General features: G+C 35.3%; 1 protein-coding gene across 1 annotated transcript in view; it reads right to left on the bottom strand.

Annotated features, from left to right (window-relative positions):
• The window catches only part of LOC149416165 (uncharacterized), a 64,174-nt gene extending 45,328 nt beyond the window's left edge, over positions 1 to 18,846 (bottom strand). The window contains exons 1-3 of the mRNA XM_089641894.1: positions 18,785 to 18,846; positions 18,074 to 18,268; positions 10,936 to 11,085 (exon numbers count right to left, since the gene is read on the bottom strand). Of these exons, the coding sequence (XP_089498020.1) occupies positions 10,936 to 11,085; positions 18,074 to 18,224 (301 nt within the window). The 5' untranslated portion in view covers positions 18,225 to 18,268; positions 18,785 to 18,846. The remainder of the gene's footprint in view (positions 1 to 10,935; positions 11,086 to 18,073; positions 18,269 to 18,784) is intronic.
• Positions 18,847 to 19,182: the final 336 nt, after the last annotated feature.

Raw genomic sequence — 19,182 nt, 5'->3', positions numbered from 1 at the left:
ACCCAAATGTACAAGACATTTAGATCTGTTCTGGACATATAAGATAAACATTTTAATAACACGTTAAACTCTAAAACTTTGACATATTTTCATTAATTCATTCAAAATCTAGTTACAAAACCTAACCGATGATTTTTCGATTTCTTAATAATTGATTATCAAAATATAATCGTAATCAGTTATAAACCAATGACCTTTTGACATGTGCACCGATTCATTGCTACGCGGATGACAGTACAGTTCATGATAGCTTTTTGTTTGACAAGACCCCAAAGGGCACACAAACTCCAACGGCTCGGAGGGCTTTGAGGCAGAGAATGGACGGTTATCTCGAGAGTATTTCCTCCTGGGGTAAAAATAATCTCGTCGAATTTAATGTTTCAAAGACCCAATCCTGTCTGATTACGTCTAAAAGGGATCCAAATGATAATATAGTCTCCTTCAACGGAAGCAATCTTCCGAACAGGCCTTCCATTGATATGCTTGGTGTAACTATAAGTGACCAGCTCAGGTACGGGGGCTCCATCGAAGCCAGAGTAAAGTTGGCCTCTCAGAAGCTGGGCGTACTGTTCAGGGCCCGCAGATACTTTAATAATACACAACTGTTGACCCTGTACACATCGCAAGTGCGCCCTACTGTCGAATTTGGCAGCCATCTCTGGTCCGGAGCCCCTAAATACCTGAAAAAAACCCTTGACTCTGTGCAAAAACGGGTGGTCCGTTTGATAGATTCCCCAATCTTAACAAACGGACTGCAATCTTTAGAGCACAGGCGTCAGGTAGGTATGCTTTCCTTGTTCTATCGGTATTACAATGGAAGATGCTCTGAGGAACTAGCGTCATTGATCCCTTCGGCACCGGTGCGTAGTCGGGATACACGCCAAACGCGCGCCCAACATTTGTACACAGTTGACACTTGTCACATGAGAACGGGTCGCTTCTACGATTCGATCTTAAGTTCAACAGCTCGGCTGTGGAACGAACTGCCGGCCTCTGTGTTTCCTCCCTCCTACAACATGGGACTCTTCAAGACCCATGTTCACTCCTTCCTCTCCACAAAAAGACCCTACACTCAGCATCCCCAAAGATGACATAGGCAGTATTGTCACATAGTTTGACCCGGAGTGACGTGCATTTTGTGCACGGCTGCTCAAGTTTTAACACATTATGGACGTGCTAAAATTAATCGAAAACATTAAAAGTGACCTAAAAAATATAACTACCGTAAAAGATTCGAAAGTGCGAAATAACCTCGAATTAACCATAAACCTCTTAGAAGAAACCTGGAAACAAGAGAGAAACAATTTCCAGGAACAAATAATAGATCTCCAAAAAAAAGTTATCACCAAACTCGAAAAAAATAATGAACCAAAATCGTACGCAATGGTACTAAAAGAACGAACGGTACAAATCGAAGAACCTAAATATGCCGTTATGATTGCTGCAGAAGGCAAAGAAACATCTGAGGACATAAAGAAAATTATTACAAAAACAATCAAAGCACCTAACCTAGGAATTGGTATAAATGGGATCAAAAAAGCATCAAACAATAAAATAATTATGACTTGCTCGAAAAAAGAAGACGCAGACAAACTAAAAACGGAAATAAATAAAAATAAAAACGGAATATCTGCTACAGAATTAAAAAAGAAGAGACCGTGCTTGATCATTAAAGGTGTGGGAGGGGAGTATAGTGAAGATAATTTTCTTAACGACCTTTTATTGCAAAACAATGAACTAAGTGATGCCCCACATGATTCAATTAAAGTAACTAAAATATTAAAAAACAAGAAAAGTGACCAACTGCGCAATGTAATAATAGAAACAACAGGCCCAATCCGAAAGACATTACTTGATAAACAAAGGGTCAATATTGGTTTTGTCCGAGCGCACATAGAAGATTGCAATCCCTTAATGCAATGTTATCACTGCCTTGGTTTCGGACATACTTCCCTAAAATGTCTGAACAAAATGAACAAGCCCAGATGCTTACACTGTGCAAAAGATCATTATTTTAGCGAATGCGAAAAAACCAAAGATATCGTAAAATGCTATAACTGCCATAAAAACAATGCATCGTTTGGGACAAAAAATAATACTGAACACAGTGCAAATAGCGAAAAATGCCTTTACCGAAAAAGAATGTTCATCATAGCACAGCAGAGAATCGACTATGAATAAGTCATGGATGACTTTATAACCGAGGAAATTGACAAATTAACTGAAGTTTCACAGTATACTTGCGATGAATCAATACAATGTAATGCCTTATTAAATAAAGTCCCGACTGCATTCGTTGTTCTACATCAAAACATTCGAAGTTTACAAAAAAACCTGGAAGAGTTTGTACTAACTTTAAGCCTTCTTGAAATATTACCGGACATCATTGTGTTAACAGAGGCGCATTTAAATATATATAATGCTGACGCCCGATACGATATACCTAACTATACATATCACTCGTCTACAACTCATATTAACAAATGCAGTGGTATTGCGGTGTTTATACTGAATAAACACAACAATGTTACAGTTACCGAAATTACTATGCAATTAGCGAACTGCTTAAAACTGAGTCTAAAAGTGAACAAAATCATTCACCATGTTATTGCTATCTATCGCACACATGGATCTGATGAACATAATTTTATAATAGAAATGGAACAATTATTACTAACTCTGAAGGATACTTGCAATATCGTCATAGGCGATATCAATATAAATATTGATGACAATATATGTAGTAAAGTGAAAGAAGATTATATAAATGTAATGACATCACTAAATTACAAATCATATATAAATAATGCTACGCGAAATGTGATCGGACAAACACCTTCCTGCATCGATCACGTATGGTGCAACTCAAATAACATTGAAAAAACCATGTCAATATTATGGAAAACCAATATTACTGATCACTACACTTGTATATTTGTTTACAATATTGATAAAAGAAATATAAAATCTAATCAAATTGGTGAAAAAATAAATGAAAAAAAAAATTTGAATTTGGAAATTTTAGGAGCAAAACTTAAAACGGAAAACTGGTCATCAGTATTTGAATCGGAAAATCCCGATACATGTTCAGAAAATTTCGAAACAATTTTTCAAGATCACATAAATTTATCTACAATAGTAACAGTTTATAAACCAAAATCTAAACATAGATTAATTAAGCCATGGATAACAAAAGGATTAGTCATATCAATCAGAAAAAAAGAAAAATATTATCAGGACTCCAAAAAATTCCCAAACGACCAAAAAAAAGTTAATTTTTACAAGAAATACCGAAATAAACTTACGCTCCTTATTAGACTAACAAAAGAAAAGTACTTTCGTGAAAAAATAAAAGACGCTGGTCAAGACAGCAAAAAATTCTGGAAGATCATCAGCACAATAACCAACAAAAACACAAATCGAAAAGTACCTAAGGAAATATCACATCAGGGAATCACCATTGACACCGAAAAAAACCCAAAACTATGTGGTAATGTTTTTAATAATTATTTTGCAAATGTTGGAACAAACCTTGCTCGTAATATTATCCTTGACAATACACAAACTAACCAACCAGAACAAAACACATTTTATGGGGAAGGTTTCCAAACCTTTGTTTCAGTAACTGATAAAGATGTTGAAAATATTATAATAAGTTTAAGATCATCAGCAAGTCCTGGATACGACAATATAACGGTTTCAACATTGAAAGCCGTACATAAGGAAATCAGTAAACCAATTGCTCATATAATTAATACCAGTTTAAAAAAAGGTGTATTCCCAAATAATTATAAGAAAACTATCGTTACCCCAATTTTTAAATCGGGTGATGAAGAAAATATTTCTAACTATCGTCCAATAGCTCTTACATCAAACATAGCAAAAATTTATGAAAAAATTGTTAAGAAACAACTTAACGACTACATAAAAGACAAAAAGATAATGAGTCCTCATCAATTTGGCTTTAGGGACAATCTCAGCACACAAGATGCAATTGCTAAACTAACATCGACAATCATGCAAAAGTTAGATAGTGGAGAAAAGTGCCTCGGTATCTTCATTGACCTCCGCAAGGCATTCGATAGCATATCACATTCCAAACTAATAGAAAAACTAAAGCAAATTGGAATAGATGGAATAGCGCTATCATGGTTCCAAAGTTATTTAAATGAGAGACTCCAATTCGTTAAAATAAATAATACCTTAAGTGAACCTGAAACCACCTCTTTTGGCATTCCGCAAGGAACTGTCATCGGTCCAATCCTTTTTACTATTTATGTAAATAATATGTTCACACTCCCAATAGTTGGAGATATCATATCGTATGCAGACGATACTGTACTGATAACAAAGGGAAAAACATGGGAGGAAACAACGAGGATAGCAAATTCCAACATAAACACTCTAAAAATATGGTTTGACCAAAATTGCCTGTCACTTAACACTGACAAAACATATTTTATCCCATTCTCATTGAAAGAAAAAAACGTCGAAAATAATGTTCGAATTAAAATCCACTCTGCCGAGTGTGAAAATAAAAAAGAATGTAATCATGTGAAATGTTCACCCATAACGGGAAAAAATAGCATTAAGTATCTGGGTGTTATAGTTGACAGTCAATTAAAATGGAGCGAGCAAATTAAAAATACTATAACTAGAGTAAGAAAACTAATATATATATTTATTAGATTAAGAACAATCCTATCATCCAGTATGATTAAAATTATATATTTTTCTCTTGCTCAATCCATATTACAATATGGTATAATCGGTTGGGGAGGGACTTTCAAAACTAACCTGTCACCTGTAGAAAAGGTTCAGAGGTTAATTTTGAAAGTCATCCTAAGGAAACCATCGATATTTCCAACCACGCAGCTGTTTGACTCGTTAAGGGTTCTTAGCTTAAACAAAATTTTTAAAAAGAATGCACTGTTACAAATTCATAAAGACCATTTCAATTCAACAATTTCTACAAAAATAAGTAACCGATCTAGATCACGTGGTAACTTAGAAATTCCTAAATGTAATACTAGTGCTGGTCAACACCATTATACTTATCAAGGTATAAAATTGTTTAATGCCCTTCCGGATAAAATTAAAACTGAAAAAAATTACAAAACTTTCAAATCACAAATCAAACAACTTTTAGATAAATCCAACGGTAATCACAAGTTTTAATTTCATTGGAAACATTTTTCAAAAAATTGTTTATATGAACTCATTTGTAATTTTTATTGATTAAATTTTCCTAAATTCACGTTATGAATTTAGGAAAATTGATTAATGATTAATAAAAAAAAATAAATATAAACAAAATTTAATATTTTAAAAAAATACATATCCTCTAAATTTATATAATCCGCTTCCTAATATGTGCTAATATGCGTTTATTGTTGTTGCATTTTATTAAGTACCCATTTCATACAAGATTGCCAGCTCGGTCTTTGAACAATTTACTACCAGTAGGTACTGTACCTACCTACTATTATTTCGTACCTAATAAGTACATTTTTAGTTTTATATCTTATTTTTTCTAACTTTAATAACTATTATATTATTTAGGTTATATTTTTTATTTTTAGTTTGTAATTAAATTTCTTATTTTTCTTAATTAGGTATATATTTTTACAAATTATTTTTTCTAAGTTTAATAACTATTATATTATTTAAGTTATATTTTTTATTTTTTACTTTGTAATTAAATTTCTTATTTTCTTAATTATATAGTGTTATCGAATTTATCATCTAGTTTTATAGCTATTTTGTTAATTTTTAGCTACATCAACTAGTGAAATTTTACAACCTATAAACCATAATGACTCACAACACTCCCCAACTCAAACACGAGAAATAATTTCTCAATTGAGTTGGGTAATTTTTTGTTAAAAATTTCAAATTTTTTCGCAATCAGCCTCAAAATATATACATTTGTAAATTATTGTAATGTGTTTGTATATTCAATAAATAAAAATAAAAAAATAGGCCCTGAGGGAAATTATTTTCTTCAGGGCCTCCTGTGTGGAGTTAATATAAAAAAAAAACACTATCAGTAAAGTTAGATGTTCATCAACATCAATATGTTAAATACGATAACTCATTGAACAAAATTATGAAATAACACAACAGCATGAAAAACATGAATTGAATGAAGACACCGCAATGAATTTTTTTAGAATAGTACACGGGATTAGCTTTAAAATGTAAGAAATCGGTAACCGGACATCTCAACACACATTTTAAAAGTGATTTAATTAAAACAAAGTTAAATGGGTTAGGTTTACAGGTTACTTTTTAAAAATGTGTTGTATTGCAATTGTGTTGAGTTATCGTGAAATCCAGCCAATCATGACGTTCATCCAGGAATACATTTCGCAGCGTCGATACCGCGCAGTGTACCGTTCAGGGCCACTAGAAAGCTTAATTGCGCACTTTACCGCACGCTGTACCGTCGCTCCGAAGTGGACGTGTAATAACCGCCTTATTTATTTATTTTGTAAGAAACAAACAGCTTTTATATAATATACAATGATAGATATAAATATACAAGTTAACTGAAGTCAAGCCACAGAAGTTTCTTATGCTAAAGTTCATTGAAAATGAAATTTTAATATCTAAAAATTAATTTGGTGTTAAAGGAAGGGGAGAGGAAGAGGAAAATAGGGAGAGGATAGGAGATACTCCCGATACATTCCATACTCTCATATTAATAATCGATCGTACGCATAACTTCATATCGATATATCTTTAGGTTATTACGCTTTAAAATTTCAATGCTTTAAAATTTTGTATTTTAATGTGCACAAATACGAGGAATTGTGGATTTTTTTCGAATGTTTGTTCTACAAGAGGGTAGATAAAATAAATCAGATTGTCGGGTTGATCTAGACGGAATATGAAGATTTATTAAATTGGTAAGTTCTGGTGAGTCCAGACCATTATTTAGGATTTTAAACAATAAGATTTGATCAAAATTAGACGTCGTGTTTGAAGGGAGTTAAAATTATGAAGTTTAATGGATTCGGTATAATTTGAGTGTAAGTTTAGTTTATAATTTTTTTTTAATTCTTTCGATATGGGCTTGGTATAAAGGAGTCCAGATACAGTGTTCCAGGTGCGGGCGAATATATGAGGTGTAAAGGGAATATATTATAGTGTTTAAATAAAGTATACACAAATCTGTATAATTTATTTATTTTAAAACGAATTTTTTATACAAACAATTACATTTATCGAATAGTCCAATTTGAAACATGCTCCTCTTCCCTACATCCAATTGTAACCCCAATTTCGATCATACATCTCCCTCCCCACAATAGTTGATGTTCTTTCTCCCTCTTCTATAAATCTAATTATTTTAAAAAACCCTGAGAAAGGTTCTGACGGAACTTGCAGAAGCAGTGGCTATGACTGTAACATATACATATATAAATATCTAAACTTACAATATCTAAATATCTAACATGTATATATATCTATAAACACACGAACCAGGTTCCACCGTAAGAACAGCAGTGAATTTTAAGTCGTCCGTTTGTAGAAAATTAAATGTGTCAGTTGGAACATGAGGAAGGTTTTTCCCGAGTAAATCAATGTGTGGCACTCGTAACATGAAAAAGGTTATTTTCTCATGTTCATTTTATTCATAAAATACATGATAAAACATTGTAAAATTGATTTATATATGATAAATTAAATCACCATACTAAGCGATTGCCTGTTTCATGGTGAGTCAGCATATGACCCTTCACACGTTTATTTTTTTAGAATATGAATAGTTGAACATGGAACATGAAAACGGTTTTTCTATACTGTGAGTCAGCATATGTCTCATCAAATTTCCGTTTCGAGAAAAGTCACTCTAGGAAAATGAAAAAAGTTAATCCTTTTTGTGAGTTAGCATATGTTGTGTCAAACTACTATTTCGAGAACATGAATAGCTAGACTCGGAATATGAAAAAAGTTTTTCTCCAGTATGAGTCAGCATATGGTGCGTCAGATATTTCTTCCGAGAAAATGAAAAGTTGCATATGAAACATGAAAAATGAATAAGAATATGTTTCCTTAGATTGCTCTTTCGAGAACATGAATAGTTGCATATGGAACATGAAAAAGGTTTTTTTCTACTGTCAGTTAGCATATGGAGCGTCAGATATCCCTTTAGAGAACATGAATAGTTGCGCTCGGAGCAAAAAATGGTATATCCTTACTGTGAGTCAATATATCATAGATTGCTCTTTTGAGAACATGAATAGTTGCATATGGAACATGAAAAAGGTTTTTCTCCACTGTGGGTCAGCATATGGCTACTTAGATGGTTCTTTCGAAAACATGAATAGTTGCACTCGGGACACGAGAAAGGTTTTTCTCCACTGTGGGTCAGCATATGTCTCTTTAAATTTTTGTTTGAAGAACATGTATAGTTGCACTCGGAACATGAAAAGGTTTTTCTCCATTGTGGGTCAGCATATGGTTCCTTAGATATATTTTTTGAGAACATGAATAGTTGCATATGGAACATGAAAAAGGTGTTTCTCCACTGTGGTTCAGCATATGGCTCCTTAGAGTGATTTTTCGAGAACATGAATAGTTGCATATGGAACATGAAAAAGGTGTTTCTCCACTGTGGTTCAGCATATGGCTCCTTAGAGTGATTTTTCGAGAACATGAATAGTTGCACTCGGTACATGAAAAAGGTTTTTCTCCACTGTGGGTCTGCAAAAGTCTCCTTAGTTTACTCTTTTCAGAACCTGAAAAGTTGCATATGGAACATGAAAAAGGTTTTTCTCCACTGTGGGTCAGCAAATGGCGCCTTAGATTGCTCTTTTGAGAACATAAATAGTTGCACTCGGGACATGAAAAAGGTTTTTCTCCACTGTGGGTCAGCATATGGTTCCTAAGATTGCACTTTTGAGAACATGAATAGTTGCATATGGAACATGAAAAAGGTTTTTCTCCACTGTGGGTCAGCATATGGTTCCTTAGATTGCTCTTTTGAGAACATGAATAGTTGCATATGGAACATGAAAAAGGTTTTTCTCCACTGTGGGTCAGCATATGGCTCCTTAGATGGTTCTTTTGAAAACATGAATAGTTGCACTCGGGACACGAGAAAGGTTTTTCTCCACTGTGGGTCAGCATATGTCTCTTTAAATTGCTCTTTTCAGAACATGAAAAGTTGCATATGGAACATGAAAAAGGTTTTTCTCCACTGTGTGTCAGCATATGGCTCCTTAGAGTGCTTTTTCGAGAACACGAATAGTTGCACTCGGTACATGAAAAAGGTTTTTCTCCACTGTGGGTCAGCATATGCCTCCTTAGTATGCTCTTTTCAGAACATGAAAAGTTGCATATGGAACATGAACAAGGTTTTTCTCCACTGTGGGTCAGCATATGGCGCCTTAGATTGCACTTTTGAGAACATGAATAGTTGCATATGGAACATGAAAACGGTTTTTCTCCAGTGTGGGTCAGCATATGGCGCCTTAGATTGCTCTTTTCAGAACATGAAAAGTTGCATATGGAACATGAAAAAGGTTTTTCTCCACTGTGAGTCGGCGTGTGGCTCGTCAAATGGCTCCTTTGAGAACAGAAAAATAATGGTTTTTCCACAGGATGCGTCTTTAGATCTGTCGACAAATTAGGAAAAAAAATACGTATATAGGAAGCTAAACAAGTCTTATAACCTACGTACAGCGTAAAAAGGCTTAGTAAATTCGTTAAACGTATGTAAATAAAAATGGTGACGGGATAAATCAACACACTGACAATTTAGCACACATTTTAAAAGTGATATAAGCTAACCTTTCCTGATCTGTGGTGTGTATTTACTACACATCGCTTCTTATAACTTTGATAACTCTATAAACCTAATAAATTCTGGGTTCAGATTATAGGTATTCCTCCGTTACACATTTATGCACTGAATTTAAAAATAATATTTTACCTAGTTTTCAAATTCAATTAAAAATCAGAGATTTTTTTTTAAATCGGGAACAAATACACCAATACAATTAACCGTGTGATACCATTACGCGAAGAGTGTGCGAATAAATGACACGCTATTGATGTCCCGCTTTAATTCGCTATGCGGGAACATGAGACATCCACACGTCTGCAGTTGTATTTTGATTTATTCCATCGATACCTACGACCGCACAGCTGTGTTTGTGCTAGCCGCTAGCCAGTCGGCCGCGAACCGTTGCTAGATGTGGACCCCTCGCACGTTTCTTTAGCATCTGCCGATGGTTTTTTCATGTTTTCAGCAATTAAATTACAATTATTATCACTTTTGATATAAAAAATAATAAACATAATCGATTAGATATGAATATTAATATTTTTCCGCTACGTAATCGCTTATTTTGAGATGTGTACTGACTACACAGCACCGTAACGCGTGGATTTTTTTAGCACTGTAAGGGAAAGGTTAAGTAGGTTAGGTTAGGTTGGGTCTTTTTTTTTCATCGTTTCTAATGACTTTATATCTCTTTTAAAATGTGTGATAAATCGTCAGTGTGTTGATTTATCATGGAACCGAAAATGCTTGAACTAAGCGAAACCGGTAATTTTAAGAAAATCAAATAAATAACTTGTTTTTCAAAACAAGTAGCTGGAATTATTAAAGCTTACAAAGAAACGTGGTTTGATCTGCTGTCTGGGAAATGCTTTCAATGCGTTCTAAGTAGTTTTTTTAACATCGCGAAGGCCACGCAAATTTATCATCCTTCATCTTCTCGGGGTACAAGATCCGCGTTGATGGTTAACGCCTTTTTTACAGGTTGCACATTTATGCAACCTATAAAATATACGTAAATTGCTAAACCATACCAGAGAGAACAGAGTGATACCAGATAACATAAGCACTTTGAATTCATAAAAAACGTAAAAAATTGGAGAGCACGAATTGTTTGACGTGTTCTCAATAATCGGTTTTACCTGCTGTGTGGGTAATTCTTTCGAAACGTTCTAAGCATTCCTTTTTTATATCCGGCAGGTCAAGGTCGATCTCCACGTAAGGATATCCCCCTTCATCTTCTCGGGGTCCAAGATCCGCCTTGATGGTAACTGTCTCCAAATTAAAGCTACCTGGATAAATAAAACAACAATACTTAAATCGATAATTGATGTACATCAAAACGTATTTGTGTTGGTAGAAAGATTTAAATAAAATAAAAACATGAAACAGAACATGATCGAGACAAATAAAAAGATAAATGTCACTGAATTCAGGATTAAGAACACGATTTGAAGACTTGATTATACTAAAGACGTATCCCCCAGGACGACAATAGATCCTGGGTTCCTAGTTGTGACCTTTATCCTTTTAATTATTCATCGTATTCTGCCTACTGATATATAGGTTTTCCAATAAGAGGTGTCATTTTGAAAATTAAAGCAATTAATGATTCTTTATGAGCGGAATTGGATAGTATTGATCTGGACAACGTTTACTTTCAACAAGACAGCGCTACGTGCCACACAAGCCACGAAACCATTGATCTTTTACGGGAAAAGTTTCCGGACCGTGTTATCTCTCGAAGAGGTGATCACAGTTGGCCACCGAGATCTTGTGATTTCACACCTTGCGACTTCTTCCTTTGGGGCCACGTGAAAAAGAAGGTCTACGCCAAAAGCCCAGTGTCGATTCAAGACCTCAAAGATGGAATTCGTGAGGCTATCGAGGACATAAGTGTGGTGAACGTATGTCTGTCGGTATGAAAGAGACAGGCATATCTGAGTGAGACAGCATGACCGAGACGTATAAAAAGGCGTGTCTGTTGTAACTCGTCCGCTTGTTGCATTAACATCTCGAATACTGTCCATTGTATCAATACTAAATAAACCAAATAGTATGGAGTATCAAACGACTATTATTTATAAATTATCTGGGTGATCAGCACGGCAGATCACCACAGTTGGCGCAGCCGAAAAAGGAAGCTGAACAGCCGCTAAATTCTTCCTGGAGGAAGAACAACAGTAAGCGCAGCTGAAGGAACCACAGTTGGCGCAGCCGAAAAAGGAAGCTGAACAGCCGCTTAATTCTTCCTGGAGGAAGAACAACAGTAAGCGCAGCTGAAGGAACCACAGTTGGCGCAGCCGAAAAAGGAAGCTGAACAGCCGCTAAATTCTTCCTGGAGGAAGAACAACAGTAAGCGCAGCTGAAGGAACCACAGTTGGCGCAGCCGAAAAAGGAAGCTGAACAGCCGCTAAATTCTTCCTGGAGGAAGAACAACAGTAAGCGCAGCTGAAGGAACCACAGTTGGCGCAGCCGAAAAAGGAAGCTGAACAGCCGCTTAATTCTTCCTGGAGGAAGAACAACAGTAAGCGCAGCTGAAGGAACCACAGTTGGCGCAGCCGAAAAAGGAAGCTGAACAGCCGCTTAATTCTTCCTGGAGGAAGAACAACAGTAAGCGCAGCTGAAGGAACCACAGTTGGCGCAGCCGAAAAAGGAAGCTGAACAGCCGCTAAATTCTTCCTGGAGGAAGAACAACAGTAAGCGCAGCTGAAGGAACCACAGTTGGCGCAGCCGAAAAAGGAAGCTGAACAGCCGCTTAATTCTTCCTGGAGGAAGAACAACAGTAGGCGCAGCTGAAGGAACCACAGTTGGAGCAGCCAAAAGAAAAAAAAAAAAAGGAAGCTGATCAGCCATTAAATTCTTCCTGGAGGAAGAACCACAGTAGGCGCAGCTGGAAGAACCATTGTTTGGTTATAATCCCACCGAGCACCGCGGAAGGGATTATTGTCGCATAAAAAAAAATAATTTGGGGGCAGCTTCACGGACAGTATCGGACATCGAAGGAGCATCAAGGCAAGGAACTGGTCAGGAGATTCAAGGCGCTGAGCTCAAGGAATCAGCAGCCGAGAAACCGGACGAAAAACGGATCCAGGCAGCTTGTACCGGGACCCGACACGGGAAGGCGTGGCGGTAGTGACCGGACGAGAAGGACGACCAGGAATCCGGACGGAGCCAGAAGACGGTCGGACGCGGAAGGGCGGCGATCGGCGGCAGCATCAATCATCAGATTCGTGAGTTGAGTGCTGTTTGTTGTTGTTTTCTCTGATTATTGGTAATCTGTGTGGAAATGGAAGGAGTGGGTTTACCCAGGTTTTGTCACCTTAGGGACGGGCTGGAGACGTTCGTGCTACAGTTTGAGCAGTTGATCCTCATCAATGATGACAAATTTAAATCCGAGGATAAAAAGAGGGCGGTTTTAATATCCCACCTACACACAGACACGATTAATCTACTGATAGATTTATGTTTTCCCAAAAAAATAACAGAATTATCGGTTGAAAATATATTTTTGTTATTAGCAAACCACATTGGTGTTTCAAAGAATGTGTTCAAGGAACGTGGAAATTTTTTTGCGGCGAAACAAAAAGTCGGGGAATCTATAAATGATTATATAGCTAGGTTACGTTGTCTAACAAGATTCTGCAAATTTGAAAGCAGACTGGAAGAAAACTTAAAAGATATTTTTGTGACTGGTTTATTAGAAGGTCGTATTAAAGAAAAAATGTTTTTAGATGCAGAGAAGCTGACTTTAAAAAGTACATTAGAGTGCGCATCGGGAATGGATTCATTTCATAAAAATATTACGTGTATAAAATCCGAGAATGTCGGGCTTATTTCTAGAAGTGAGCGAAATTTTAGTAGTAGTGCAGGTAGGAACTATTCTACTTCACCGGTGCGGGCGAAGGACAAAAATGTTACAATTTCCAGAAAGAAATCAGTAGAACGTATACAACAGTTGAAGTGCAAATATTGTAATTTAAATAATCATGATTCCAGTAATTGTAGATTAAAAAACGTGACGTGTTTTAATTGCAAAAACAAGGGACATTTTAGTAAAAATTGTCGCGGAAAAAAACGGGAGGAAGTTTCATCTGTGTTTGTGAATTCAAGTGAAATAAATTCAAGGTTAACAAGAAATACCGATCCCATTTATTTATCGTTAAAAGTTAATAACGGTATCATCATAAAAGGATTATTTGACACGGGTGCAGGAATATCGATCCTATCGGATAAAGATTATTGGGAACATTTTAAAGATGTACAATTAAAGCCGAAGAATTTAACCCTGAAAGGTTACAATAATTGTAAGTTACAGTTACTTGGATGTTTAATTTTGTCAATTAATTTCAATGGTATTACTAAAATAATGGAATTTTGTGTTGTAAGGGATGGTTCAACCACAGTGCTAGGTAGAGACTTCGTAAAAGAATTTAACATTGGTTTTACGGGTTTCGAGACGGTTTCTTCACAGTTGAAAAGTGAAATACTCACTCATAATATTCACGACGTAAGCAATAATAATGTCGATACGTTAGTGCGTAAATATCCGGAGGTATTTTCAAGTAAACTAGGTAGATTCAATAAATTTAAAGTTCATTTAAAATTGAAAGAAAATGCAGAACCAAAATTCTACAATCCGAGAAGTATTCCTTTCGCTTTGAAAGCGAAAGTTGAAACGGAATTGAACCGTTTACAGGAAGAGGGAATTTTAGTTCCGATTAGTTATAGCAAGTTTGCATCTCCTATCGTACCCGTAGTTAAAAGCGATGGAAGCATTAGAATTTGCGGGGATTATAAATGTACTGTGAATCCACAATTGATTGTTGACAAATATCCCATGCCGAAGATAGAAGTTTTATTATCACAAATTTCGGGCGGAATAATATTTTCAAAAATTGATTTACGTCAAGCTTATTTACAGTTGGAACTAGACGAAGAAAGTATGGAATATACTACGATTTCTACACATTTAGGATTATTTAAATTCACTAGGCTAGTGTTTGGGATTAACAGTGCACCGGCAATATTTTGTAGAACTATAGCTTCATGTCTACAAGGTTTGAAGAAAACAGCGGTTTTCCTGGATGATATTATGGTTACAGGAGAAACGATAGAGGAACATAATGCTAATTTAAATGCAGTTCTTAATAGGTTAAAAGTATGTTTCTTAGGGTTTGAAATCTCGAAGGAAGGGATTAAACCTATGGAAGATAAAACGAACGCAATTAGTAAAGTCGCGCAACCAAAAGATTTATCAGAGCTACGCAGTTTTTTAGGAATGGTAAATTTTTACCGATCTTTTGTGCCAAATATGTCTATGTTATTAGATCCTTTGCAATTATTGAAAAAAAATACGAATTTTGATTTTAATCAAGATTGCGTAAAAGTTTTTAATAAAATAAAATTAATTTTATGTGATAATCGAGTGTTAGCACATTACGATCCAAATGTTACTTTGAAGGTAGTTACGGACGCCTCAACGAAAGGTTTGGGTGCAACATTGTTACATGTGTATGAAAATAATTTACAAAGACCTATTTCTTTTGTTTCTCGTAAACTGACAGAAGCGGAAAAGAAATATTCAATTTTAGACCTCGAGGCTTGTGCAATTGTGTTTGCTTTTAAGAAGTTTTTCGAGTACATTTACGGAAGGGAATTTATTCTAGAAATAGATAATGAACCTTTATGTAGAATTTTTGGTGAAAAAAAAGGAATTCCTGTTTTAACTTGTAATAGATTACAACGTTATGGTGTAATTCTCTCATCTTTCAATTATAAAGTTCAATACGTAAAATCAACATTAAATTGTTCGGATTACTTATCTCGCGTACCTGTAGGAGATCCTGTTGAGGAAAATAATAATTTTGATTCAAGAATTTTGTGTTTATTCAAAAATAATAGCGTGATGCCAATAGATGTTGAGGAAGTTAAAGCAGAATCTAATACGGATAAATTATTATTAGAGATAAAAAATTATCTTAGAACAGGGTGGCCAAATAAAGTCAATAAGGATGATTGCAAATGGATTTATTGGATAAAAAGGAACGATTTATCAATAATTGATAATTGTATTTTCTGGAACCATAGGTTAGTAATTCCAATAAGTTTAAGGGATAAGATATTAAGCTTATTGCATAGATCTCATCTAGGGATTGCCAAGATGAAAGGGCTAGCTAGAGGCTATTTTTGGTGGCCGGGGATAGACAGTCAAATTGAATTTTTAGTTAGAAAGTGTGGTAGTTGTGCGGAAATTCAACCATCACAACCCAAGAGTGAATTAACTCCATGGCCTATAACGGAAGAAATTTGGAGTAGGGTTCATATCGATTACGTAGGGCCTATCGGAAATAAATATTTTTTGGTAATCATAGATTCAACCTCAAAATGGTTGGATTGCGTGGAAGTAAATTCACCTAACTCAGATAATACCATTAAAATCTTAAAGAGATTATTCAGTTATTTCGGTAGTGTACAAACCTTAGTTTCTGATAATGGAGCAGCATTCATGTCAGCAGACTTTAAACAGTTTTGCGAGTTAAATGGCATTAAACATTTAACAACACCTATAAATCATCCTCAATCAAACGGATTGGCAGAGAATGCAGTCAAAACATGTAAAAAATTTTTAAAGAAAATAATGTTAGAAAAAAAATTTCAGTCAAGTTATAAGGAAAAGTTAGAATGTTTTCTCATAGATTATAGGAATGCACCACACTGTACAACAGGGTTAGAGCCAGCAGTTGTAATGTTTGGTAGAAGGTTAAGGTCAAATTTGAATAATTTTATACCTAGAGGGGGGAAGGTAAAGGAAAATGTGATTGATAAAGACACCAGAATGAAAATGTCAAAATGTCAGGAAAATCAGAAATTCTATTATAAAAGGAATAACAAAGTATCTACGAATTTTAAGATTAATCAGAAAGTTATGGTTAGGGATTTTAGAGACCAAAACAATGATAAGTGGGTACCTGGAAAAGTACATAAACGTTTGGGAAATAAACTATATTTAATTGAGGTTAAATTGAATGATAAAATCATGTACTGGAAAAGACATTTTGATCAATTATCCAAACTGTGTGTATCATGGGAAAAGAACCCAAGTATTTTAATCCCTGAGTCTGAGACGAGGAGGCTATCGTTCGATGAGTACGATGTCTCCGATTTTGTTTCGGATGACAATCTAATGGGTGACCCTCTTTTTCCTTCCAGCTCCAGTGAACCCAGTGAAGTGGCGTCAACGTCGGGGAACTGGAAGGAGCGCCTTCGACCAAGGACAGAGAAATCATAATAAGCAGCAGTCAACTCCCGAATGAACATGGTTATGAATAAAAAAAAGAAAATGTTGTAAAATAATAATTAAATATGTGTATGTATGTTTTATAATTATTATTAAGATAATCATGTTGTGTTACTGTCTGCTGATTTAAGTGTGGAGGGATGTGGTGAACGTATGTCTGTCGGTATGAAAGAGACAGGCATATCTGAGTGAGACAGCATGACCGAGACGTATAAAAAGGCGTGTCTGTTGTAACTCGTCCGCTTGTTGCATTAACATCTCGAATACTGTCCATTGTATCAATACTAAATAAACCAAATAGTATGGAGTATCAAACGACTATTATTTATAAATTATCTGGGTGATCAGCACGGCAGCCACTTTGCGATTTGGTTATGGAAAATTTCATGAAAAGGATATGGTCCTGTACGCGTGGTCGTGGTGGTCATTTAACTAATGTTATTTTTCACTATTAACGGCATATCTTCCTCTTTATAATGAATTAAACGTTCGATCATTAATATTAAAAAATGGTATTTTCCTTTGAATATCAAAATAACACCTCTTATTGGTATTATATTGATAAGTATAACCTCCAAAATAGGTGAATATAAAAAAAGGTTCCTGAAAATATTTACCATTAAATATATCTACTTAGAAGCGGGAATTTGCATAAGACACTCAAGAATTTCATTAAAAAATAAGAAATACGAAGATGTCCGCTTCAGGGACTGATTCTTCAAGAAAGAAAAATCATTTGTTCTTAAACATCTTCAGTACGGAGTGTGTTTGTTTTTAGTCAATGGAATGATGTATTCTTCCATGAACATATGTGTATTTTTTAATATAAGTATAATAAAGCATGTTACTTAAACAATGTCACAAATAAAGGCGAAACTTGAGGAACAAGCTTAGTCCAGTCGGAACATTTCATAACGGTCGTGAATTTAGAACATCCGAATTTTATGTCCTATATTCTTAGCATTTGAAATGAGACTTACTGGCAGACGGAACACTCTCCGCATATTGCAAACATTCCTTCTTTACATTTGGAAGGTCGACATCTATATCCGTATACGGTATTTCACCGTCTTCTTCCTGGGGCCCTGGTTCCGTCTTGATGGAAACATTTTCTGGATTTAGTAGATCCATGGCGCTGCTGTGGTAGCGATAGCTTCAAGCTCAAACAAACATATCTGAAAAGAAACAGTGATAATGGAAATCTTTAAATAAATAGGGGAAACAGTTTTTTTTGTTTCTGATATCTCAAACATATTTCTTGACAGTGTTCAATATTAGAATTTGTTACCGTTGGATTAAGTGGCAACAAATAAAAGTAAGGATAAGTACTTTTTTTATCTAGAAATAAAAATAAAAATTTAAGGACACTAAAATGTACTACCTCAAAAAAGACATAATAAAAAATAAATTAACTAGCATCCTACTATTAAATCTGTCTGGCAAAGGGCTTGCATAGGTAAAATGAAGGTGTGATACCAGTTCGTTCTTGATGCGAAGTAGTAGATTCCGGCTCTTCACAGCAACTGTCCCAGTTTATAATTTATCAAAAAAAATAATGTCGTAGTCCAATGCAAAACAGCCTCACGCTGCTGGTCTCCAAAAGGATCACTCTTAACCAATCAGGATCGGCAGATGCCATCGGATTCCACCAATCAAATGGTTAATGCTCCATATGCAAAGCTGATGCTTACAAAAATTGGCGAATGTGTTCGTAGAACCTCAGCCAAGAGGAATGCCCGCTGATCTGGGCTGGTGATCAAAGAATGGCCACTGTATAAATGAACCACTCACTAGATCAATATCTTCGGGTTTTTCGTCCTGAGCCCATGAGTCTTAAAGTTTGCCATAGATAAAAGTCTGTAACTGAAAAATATACGTCACTACATGACATACTCACCATCGACTAGGATACTGATAGAAACTATAAAAAAGGCGTAACCATAGACAATATAATTCTCATTCGGAGCCAACCCCATTGGCTAGCCTAAAATTGGCCAATGACAGCGGCCTATAAACATGCATGAAGTGCGCACTGGTTTGTGGAAAATATAAGTCACAAGTCAGCCATAGAGATTACCGTGTCTTTTTT

The sequence above is a fragment of the Hesperophylax consimilis genome, chromosome 17, assembly GCF_061612785.1.
Source record: "Hesperophylax consimilis isolate HC1 chromosome 17, BYU_Hcon_1.0, whole genome shotgun sequence".
NCBI lineage: Eukaryota > Metazoa > Arthropoda > Insecta > Trichoptera > Limnephilidae > Hesperophylax > Hesperophylax consimilis.
This window is presented reverse-complemented; position numbering and strand designations above follow the sequence as displayed.